The sequence below is a fragment of the Clarias gariepinus genome, chromosome 6 (genome assembly GCF_024256425.1).
Source record: "Clarias gariepinus isolate MV-2021 ecotype Netherlands chromosome 6, CGAR_prim_01v2, whole genome shotgun sequence".
NCBI classification, from domain to species: domain Eukaryota; kingdom Metazoa; phylum Chordata; class Actinopteri; order Siluriformes; family Clariidae; genus Clarias; species Clarias gariepinus.
The window spans coordinates 28,354,228-28,364,723 of NC_071105.1; the positions used below are offsets into that span (position 1 = coordinate 28,354,228).

The 10,496-nt window shown below is 35.7% G+C and overlaps 1 protein-coding gene across 1 annotated transcript; it reads left to right on the forward strand.

Moving 5' to 3' along the window:
* The first annotated feature begins 1,386 nt into the window (after positions 1–1,386).
* On the forward strand, positions 1,387–7,896 carry blcap (bladder cancer associated protein). Its single transcript, XM_053499475.1, has 2 exons — positions 1,387–1,565; positions 7,009–7,896. Exon 2 carries the CDS (start codon positions 7,136–7,138, stop codon positions 7,397–7,399), a length of 264 nt encoding a protein of 87 aa, XP_053355450.1. The 5' UTR covers positions 1,387–1,565; positions 7,009–7,135; the 3' UTR covers positions 7,400–7,896.
* Positions 7,897–10,496: the final 2,600 nt, after the last annotated feature.

Genomic DNA, 10,496 nt, shown 5'->3' on the forward strand with positions numbered 1-10,496 from the left:
AAGCAGAGGAGATTGCAGTCCCAACTGCCCCCCTGGAACATAACCCTGGCCCTGAGATTGTCAAACTTGTTCAACACCAGACTGGACGTGGCTTAGAAGAATTCTAGGCAAGAATCTACAGTGTGCATGAGCACTTAGCCTGTTCGGGACTGCCGCTTCAGGTTATGTTCCTTGTTTTTCCTCAGGATCTTCCTTGGCCAGTTTGAAACCAGGTTAGAAATGTATATATACATATATATTGTATATTTACGTATATTGGTATACGATTACCATATCGTATATATTGGTAATCTGTTAACCAATATATATATATATATATATATATATATATATATATATTTTTTTTTTTTTTTTTTTTTTGTTTTGTTTTGTTTTGTATAAGTCTAGAACTGTCTTGCCTTGCCTCTTGTTAACCTACAAGATTTTTATGTCGAACTTAAACATATAAGTGGCATTAGTAATAACTGTATAATAGTTAAACATACTAAGATTGGTTAAATAATGCAATAAAACAATTCTTTATTTTTATGTTTACCTAAGTTATTTGCAAAGCGATTAATTTTGGGCTTACTGTGATGGTTGCGATTTTTTACTCACAAGCTGATTGTGATCCCTTTACAAAAAACTGACCAATGAAGATGCAGTCCTGCAACATCCACCTAAAAGCAGCTGGCCAATATAAAAGCAGCCCTGCAACACCTGCTCCAAAGTAGGTTTGTATCAGAACTGCAAACAGAAAAACTCAGAAATTAAGTAACAAACCTGAAAAACTGTTCAGTAAAAATAAAGGAGATATTATTGAGATATTTTGTCTCGCAGTTAATATAGGCCTATATATATTTATTGGACTTCAGTCCAATTTATTTAAAAGAAATCAACTAACAGTAATTAATTTCATGTTCAAGTTTCTGACAAAAACCTGATTCCATACTCATTTGCAGGGTCCCTCACGCACCCACTCACTGACTCACTCATTCATTACCTATAATGCTTTATCCTGAGTCAGAAAACGTAACATAACATCATGCCCTTACCTTCCATGCTGTGGACCTTTGAGGTTCTGCAATGTTCAGCAAAAGAAATTGGAATGTGCAATATTAGGTTATAAGAAAAAAAAATAATAAAAAATATTTATTTATTTTATACAAGTGTATAGTTTTAGTTATACATTTTATCTATTTTTATTTTACTTAATTGTAACTGTATATCTGTATATTTTTATTTTACATTGTTTTCAGTGCATTTTTTCTTCTCTTCTATTATATATATCAGTTGTTGTTGTTTTTTTGTCATATACAGTATATAACGCCAGGCTCCGCCCCCTGCCTATTTTCCTAGAGGCAAAGATGAGCTGATGTCGGCTCGGGCTGTAACACCTCCTCCACCTGATCGTTTTCAGAATAGAATAGACAGCAGCGATTACGTCTGTAATGGAGAGAATTATAATCCGGCATTTTGCAGGGCGCGCTCGGGTCCTTGAGTGTTGGCCAAATCTAAACAACCCTGTGTGAGAAGCAATGGAGTCGTGTGGGTGAGGGCTCACTATTCAGTCCGAAGAATGACAGGTATGTTGTTTAAGTACTCTGGTCAATTGTTTTATATAAAAAAATTACAGTTTTGCGTTCGTCGAAAAAAATAAAATAAAATAATAATAATAATAATAATGAAAGAAAACCTTAAGATTCATTAGTCCCGTGCTCGAGTAAATTATATTCCTTCGGAAGCTAAGAAATATTAAGGCCATAGCTGTCATTCAACTGTTGAAAACAGCCAAATAATCCGTTAAATGTGTAAGTATAGTAAATACTTGAGTTTTTAGGTTAGCTATTGATGTTTTGAACTGGTCTACAGTTAGCCAGCTAGCTAATGTTGATCTGGTTAACCGTTTCGGTTCCGCAAGCTAATCAGTGAAACATGAGGTTGCTTACAACTATGTTTAACGCTGTTTGAATCTCTGGTGTTTGTTTGTATTCAAGCCAGCTTACTCTGTGTATGTATTAGTTATATTTGTCATAACATAATCCTGTTGTTTGGGCCAGGATTGCTGGGGCAGCCACGTGTTTAATGGTTTAGATGTGCGCTAAAGATGAACGTCCAGCTTGCTAACTAGCTAGCCTGTTAACACCAATACAAGGGCAGTGAACTAAATATAGCACGACATTGGGCAGGTTCTTAAAATACTACACCGTGTAGTCCACTTGGGCATTATGTCTAGTAACGACTAAAACACTGTTTGCTAACTTTGCTGTGGAGTATGAAATAGTTCTGTGAGGCTGAAGTTGAGTCTGTTGCACCTCAGCACTGGAAGCCTGTAAACCCTCTCAACAAAAAGGGTAAAGACCTGAGTTACTGTAACCGCTTCAGTCTGGGTGTGTTCCACAAATCTGACAGCTGACTCACACACAGTGATACACACTCAAATTAATATCCTTATCAGAGATAGGCATGAAAGTTCTGTTCTATTGCTGTTGATCTGTTTCAGAGCTAAAACACAGCAGCTTGTGTTGGTAGAGTGCTGTACGCTAGTGATTATTAAATTTACACCACCCATTGAGCAGAAGCTCAGACCTAGACTAATATGAGTCATCCCCCTGGTCATAAACACTCACCAGGCAGCTTAATATTCATGACTGTACACTTCCTCATTTGTGCAATTATTCTCGCTGCCTATCCTGTGTCAGACAGGCTGGTTTAAGTGTTTCAGTTTGTGGCGTTTACACAGAATTCAATTATTTTCAATTCAGTTAAATTGTATAGTACTTCAACAGTGTTCCTTGTCGCAAAGAAGCCTTACAGACATCAAATCTAATGGAAAAAAGGTATAGACTATACCATGAGTTTGTTGCTACTAAAAACTCCCTGAAATGACAACAGGAAGAACCCTTGAAAGCAACTAGACTCGGTAGGGAACCCATCCTCATTTGGGTGGTAACAGATAGTATGACCATAAACCAACCCCTGATATGTTTGTGCCATGTGGTTAAGTTTCAATATAGCAGGAAATATGTTTTAAATGATATAAAGTCAACTTTCATTTGTTGGGGATTCTGTTTAAAGAACACAAAATTCTTAATTTTTAAAAACCGTTTATAGGAATTTCAGTCCTAAAATATTGACTACACTTATAAGCCACAAGCCAATGGTCAAGTAGAACAATCTCGGTTACCACATGCATTGCAAGCACACCATATAGGATCGTTCTGAGCCGTGAGCCAGAGGGCTCCATGTGATGAAAACTTCAACCAGAAATGGGGCAACAGCGTGAGTAAGGGTGAGTCAGAGAGAGAGAGAGAGAGAACAGTTAGGTATGAAAACAGTCACATAATGTATAAGGCGAATGTATATTTAATGCAGAGTGCAAGCAGGGGCTCCGGCAGGACTAACTGTGCCAGATTTAAATAAAAAATAAGAGAGAGAGAGCCAGAAGACAAGTACGGCAACCAGCTACTAATTTTGCTGTCATAGTTGGCCCTTACTAGTCCCTGCTTGCACTGAACACTAAATTTACATTCATCTTATACATTGTTGGACTGTGACTATACCCCACTGGTCTCTCTCTCACTTTTTTACTCTGTGTCTGTCAAGCTACGCATGGCACTCCTGAGCTGCCAGTGACCCCCTCTGCCCTATAGACCTGTCTGATTCATCCTGGTGTCTCCCTTTTGGTTGGTGTCCCCTTTTTGGTTGGTGTTGCAATAATCCAATCTGAAGGTAACAAAAGAATGAACTAGTTTTTCTGCATCATGTAGTGACATATTTATCTTGCCAATATTTCTAAGATGCAATAAAGTTACCCTAAGGCTTAATTTTAGCTGCATGTGGTCCTAGTACAGTACTTTTGTCAAAATGTTATTCCCATAACCGTAGAAACTAATACAATGTTTACGGATTATTTTGCCCAGAGGATGCAGAGTTGTACCTTAGCATATGGATTTTATTTGTATTCCAAAATGTATTTTCCCATAGAAAATAAAGTAAATGCCAAAAGTCCTTTGCAGCCACCCAAAAATATTACCAATTTCCAACACTATAATTATATTTTTGTATAAAAAAAGAAGTTAGAAACATTTTTTTTTAAAATACATGTAAATTAAATAAAAGCTAAAATGGGCATTAAACCTCACTTAACCTTAGTTTATGATTCCTTTTGGCACGGCTGTTTTAAAAACAAAATTGAAAGTGGCTTCATCTACCTCTTGATGTTCTCCTTGATAACATGTAGCACAGCCACATTAATTTGTTTTTTTAAAGCTGCCGATAATTTTTAATATGACGACGTATACCTTATTGTCTGTTTTCCTATGATGTATTGCCCCATCAGTTATTTTGGTTTCGTGACCCTGTTTAAAGGGAAAGCGCAAGGCTAACACTCCATTGTTGTTTATATGCAAACAACCGGTCGCCGCTAAGACTGTAAATCCTTTGTGGATATGTCCATCACTTTGTGGATACATCAAAATTGGATTACTCACCGGACAGTATCACACTACAGCGTTTGTTCATCTTTATGCTCCCGGATTGATTCCAATTATTAAAATATATACCTCATATATATATATATATATATATATATATATATATATATATATATAAACTTGTATATATTTTACATGTATAGTTATAAATAGTTGTATTTTGTGCACTGCAGTGTCTGTTTTGTGTAATACACATTTAGGTGTGGTATATAAAAAAAAAAAATTTTCAAAATTCAGCCAGACTTCGTTGACTGAAAATTCGCGAGCCGGGAAGATTCGTCTGTAAACTACATCAGCAGTAAAAAAAACAAGGTATGCAAAAAAAAAAAAAAAAAATAAGTAACTTAAACTTTAATCAGACTGAAAATTTGGCTTATTTCTTAGTGAAATCTTAATGAAAATCTTATAGTTCATTCATTCATTGTGCCTCGGGATTCTGTGCAAAAGGCAGAGAGGTGGATCCAGGGGTCATTATTGTTGAGGTACTGGGGGAGATTATGCATCATGAATTAGGTGTTTAATGTTTTGAGACGTATGATGTCTCAGTCCCACTGCTGGGAGGTTTACAACACAGTAAATGATCATCTGCTAGTCCACAAATTGGACATATCCACCATAGTGAAACAATTCAAGGATTACAGGATCTGCTGAGGTTAAGACTAATCAACAGTGCATCTTTTTTCATATTAAAATAATTTAAGTGTTTTAAAGTATAATTTACTTTAGTATTAATAGATACATATAGGTGGGATGACGCCAAAATCTACATTCCAGGGTACGATGAGTTAAAAGAATTTAGCGGCATCCATGATTGTTAGATCTTTCCTGGTCTGGAAATGCGAGCCAATGCTATTGCAAGGTGATACTTAAACATAGTATGTGTTTAATGTCCTCCAGCAGAAATGGCAGTCTATCGAGAGTTTCTTAGTGGCTTTATAGCACAATTTCTGTGTGAAAGTGACTTGTGTTAAGTGTGACCTGCTAACCACCTCCTCCCATACAATGCTCCTCTTCTTACACCATTAATGACTTCAGCATGTTCAACAGACACGTACTGTAAGAAACTGGATGCCCCCTTGTTAGTTTATTTTGTTCATTCAGCATGCTAGGCAGCTAACTTAGATTACACACAATGAACTGTATAGTCAGTGTGTTCGATTTAACGAATGAATATATCCATAGAAACGAATATATCCATGTTGATTAGTCTAAAGCTAATCATTGTGCATGTACTATACATTATAACTCATTTAAAGGTAAGTTTTAATTTTTTTGTTTATGATGTCTGTAAATGATGATGAAACTTGGATTTTGGAATTTTACTCCAAGTAAGAAGTGCTCCTCATTTCGCGCTGCATAAGAGAAGGGTTCACTGAATTGTATAAGCAAAGTAACAGTACCATCACCTGTAGCAAATTGCACAAATAATGTTGAAAACAGTGTTCTATAAAAATCTCAGATTTAAAAAATACCACTGTTTCTGCTATTCATTTTACACAGTGCTGTTGCTATTCTTAAACATTCAAAGCACCTAGAAATGTTCCAAACCAGAGAATTCCCCTGATGAACTAGTCATGTACCGCCTTGGTTGGGATAGAATAATTAATTATAAACGTGATGCATTAAATAGTTTCTTACACAGAAATTCCGAAAACAGGCCGGAAGCTAGAGTTACAGAAACAATACATCCTATACTTTAAAATATGTACTTATTTGAAAGAAACAGCTAAGAAACTTACCCATAACGAATAAAAAGCTTTAGTTACCTGTCAGCAGTGGAGGGAAAGCGGGGAACCTGATTGAACCCTAGTAAATCTAAAGTGACTTCAAATGTGAAGTTTATTCATGTCAGTCATTTTACTCTTGTGTCCAATAATTACTCAGCCTGCCCCAAACAAACAAACAAACAAGCTTAGCTTTATAAACCCTGAACCATAAATGTAAACTGAGGTGTGAAACAGCAAACAAACGCATAATGTAAATCAGCTTTTTGGTCAGTGACCACAATTAGCTGGATTTCACTTTAATTGGTGATGACCAGTGATCGTCAGTTCAGCCTCACATATAAATGTTTCTGTACCGAGCGCAGAAGCTTCTAAATGGCGCAACAAAAACACACTTTATGGCGTTAAATATAAAGCACGCGCATTTAAAGCCTCCGATCTGCCTTTTTTCCAAACTCCGTAAGCAATAAAAAATAAGCACAAAAAAGGACTCCAAACTCAACTTTAAGTTGATCCATCATTTTGACAGCGTAAAACCAGGTATATTTGATTTGAATTTCTGTGCACTTTAGATAATAGAATGTCCCAGGAAAAATTACATCAATGTATTGATATAAGAACCGATGTGTTGACAGTTCTGTTTTAGTATTAAAACATGATGACATTTTGATGTTTTGTGCAACCCCAAATTTTATTGTTTACTGTTTATTTTCTTTTGTTGTTGTTTTTGTTTTTTAATAGCTATGGATAGTAGATAATAGATTGTTTAATATGTTAAATATTTAAAATGACTTTTTATTCTCTTTAAGGCTTGACATAATATCTGGACTACAAAGCTGAGCTCCACCAGCAGTTGGTGGTTGTACTTAACTTAACCATCCATCATTTTGGATATCTGTTTTGAAACTTACCAGCCCCAGCAACTACAAAGAGACAATGTACTGCCTCCAGTGGTTACTTCCGGTCCTGCTTATCCCAAAGCCGCTGAACCCAGCTCTGTGGTTTAATCATTCTATGTTCATGGGCTTCTACTTGCTTAGCTTCCTGTTGGAAAGGAAGCCATGCACCATTTGTGCCTTAGTGTTCCTTGCAGCATTGTTTCTCATCTGCTACAGCTGCTGGGGGAATTGCTTCCTTTACCACTGCCATGACTCTCCACTGCCAAACTCTGCACATGATCCCAACATTGTGGGCACCTAGACTCCAGATCCTCAAGGAACCTTCCTTAAAGCTTCTTGGACAAACCATGGACAGTGTCTGTCTGTGAATGAACAAATTCTAAAGAAAAATGCTGAGAAATTTGCAGGTGATCGAGAGCCTCACTGAAGTCACACATTAATTAATCACAAAACTAACTTCTTGCTGTTATTTTATTTTCCATTCTGCAAAGCAAAGAAGTCTTAAATCTTGTCCATGGGTTGCTTAAAGGGTTCTTCTATTTTAATCTTTCAGCCCAACTTTTCTTAAATTAAGTGGATGTTGAAAGATTATGAGCATGTATGAGTTTTATTTTATAAATTTCTGTTCTCGTCAGTCAGTTTAAATCCCACAGTGACTTCAATGGTGGTGAATGTCCAAACTGAGCATACTACAGAACAAGGGTATTGAAAGTAATTCGGTTGTACATTTGTGCAGCTCAGTTTGTTTAAATGCTGTTGCAGCTTTTAATTCAATAAAGTTCATAATGTGCAAAATGACTGAATATTTAACTGTCTGAGTTCTGTACATGCTGAAACTATGGTAAGAATGTCATGGGCAGGGGACACCTGAAGTGTGGGTTTAATCATATTTAAAGTATATTTGTTCACTGTCCCTAAAATTTTATTCAAATATGAAAATGTAAACCTGCTTAATGTTAATTTATTTGTTTGTTTGACCTTATTAGAAATAGTAATTTTGCCTTTCCCCATGTCCCCCGCTTAAAACAAACACACTTAAATCCTTTGTCTTTCTAAATTATTCCACTTCTTATGTAGCAAATCTTTAAAAAACGATTATCAAAATATTGTTTCCAAGCAGGATGGAATGATTCCACCCATAATTGTTAATGCTTTCTTATACAAAATTGTTTGTACCACAGGAGATGATGTATGCTTTGGCTTGCAATTCAATCTCTTGAATTGTCATTGATGAAGCAAAAGGCTAATGTGCTACAGATTCATAAGGGTTATAAGGTGTTTGTGAATAATTGAGCTCTCGTATAATTTAGATATGTGGGAGGATGTTTTTTAAATCGATCATACGTATGGGTTTAAAAAAAAATATTGAAAGAAAATGCGCATTGTAGGTAACTTTCAGTCATAGTAACTTTTTAAGCCAAAAGTGGTCATATGTTCAGCTCAAAGTTTCCACACAGTCAGAAACAAACCCTTATATTCAGCGCCAAGATGGGTTAACAAAAATAACTTGCATGTAAAAAATAGGTAAGCTCACAATCACATCTCAATTATCATATACTTATCTGATCTGATGCCTGAATAAGGCATTTCACAGAAGAGAATTAATTTTCCCCAAACAAACGAACTAGTTAATGTTATGCACTAAGTGAACATGGGTTCCGTGACTGATTAGATCAGAGTGCATGGGGAACACCTGGTGTGACATACATAAAATACAGGCTGGAACACACATTTTTAAAGACATAACTTAGCTATTTACATTCATTGTACAGGACCGTACAAGCCTTGAGACACCCCTGATTATATCATATTTTTCCTCACAGTCAGACTTTCTTTTTTTTTTGTTCTCCAAGAAGTTAACCCTGAGTTCTCCAAGTTTCCATGGCTCTCATTTTTTCAAGTATTTGGCTTTTAATTTTAATCCAGTCTCTCTACCTGACCAGTTTCAGAGAAATGATTTTTGTTCACAAACGTCACAGTGAGCTATAAATCATTTAAGCATAAAAAACATCTAACTGACAAACAGTGAGAGACAAGAATGAACATGTAATATAAAGAAATGAGGGTGGATCAAGACTGCATTACTGAGCTCAAATTTAAACATGGGGTTTTAAAAGTAAGTACATAGCATTGGGGAAAATACTGCAGTGTAAATATTTTATATCACACCAGCTTAAAGGGATCTAATAAAATATTTACATGACCGTGAAGGAATGTAGAACACCTGAATTTCTAAAAGCTTTCACCTCAATATTCACTTCACATGTGAAACATGATGCAACATAGACAAATATAAAGGAAAACAAGAAGCAAACATGAAGTGTGCATCATTATATTTGGGCCTTGACCCAGGAAAAAAAAAACTTTATTTTTAAAAAACTTTCTTTTTAAACTTTCTTAAAAAAAAAAAAGACTTATTCTTGCTCTATACTTGTCAGGGTTGCCAGATCATACTGATATAATCCTGCATATGCAGTGCTGAAACCCTGCCCCTACACCAATAATAATGGTCCAAAATATCATTACTTGAACACATACTGTACTGTAGCTTAATTATGCACATACTTTGTTTTTGCTTCAAATGCTATGGAAAATGAGTCCTTCCTTATTCTACTTTTTCTATTATTCTCATACAAGTATCAGAACTGAGCAGAGCTAATCTGTCCTTTTTGTTCTTGAGTGTTACCAGTGGGTTTTATTTGATGGTAAGCCCACTACATTTATATTCACAAATCTTTTTATTGTCGAATTTGACAATGATACACCTACCTACAGTATGTGTGCTTTAAGATGGATTGGCACCCCGTCCAGAGTATTCCACCTATAAGAAAAAAAGTTTTTCTTTACCAGTTAAAGACTTGTGTAGTGATGCACTTTAGTAGATTTTGGTGCAGCTAAGCTCACTAGTGCATTCCTTTTTTTGGAATGTTCGTTGTTTTGGCCACTCCTACAGTTTCTGCTATCTCTCTAATCTGTTTTGTTGTTGTTGTTGTTGTTTCTTCACTTGCATTAACACCTCTTTGGACTGCATACTGAGGGTTCCAATGAACAGCTACCAAATACTTGGAATCAACACAAGACTTATCACTAGCTATGTTATCATCGACGTTATTTCTTTATTTAATTTAAAATCATCCCACTTAACATGTTCAGCTAAAATATTCACATGGAAGTTGATCTAAAGATGTACATTTACATGATGAAGGAATTTAATCAGACTGAACTCTTCTTAGTGATTTCTGACCGCTGTGAGATGTTTACAGAGACCTGGAGAAACAGGAGAGACTTCCAATGCTTGTTTATGCTTAGGGTTAACTGTGTTAAATTGTTACAAGAAATTAGTCTCATCTATAATTAATCAGATGCTTTACTGTTTCTGAAATGGCAGGCCAATCAGT

Coding starts and splice junctions, on each gene's coding strand:
- blcap (XM_053499475.1), top strand. CDS start 7,136: ATGTACTGCCTCCAGTGGTTACTTCCGGTCCTGCTTATCCCAAAGCCG.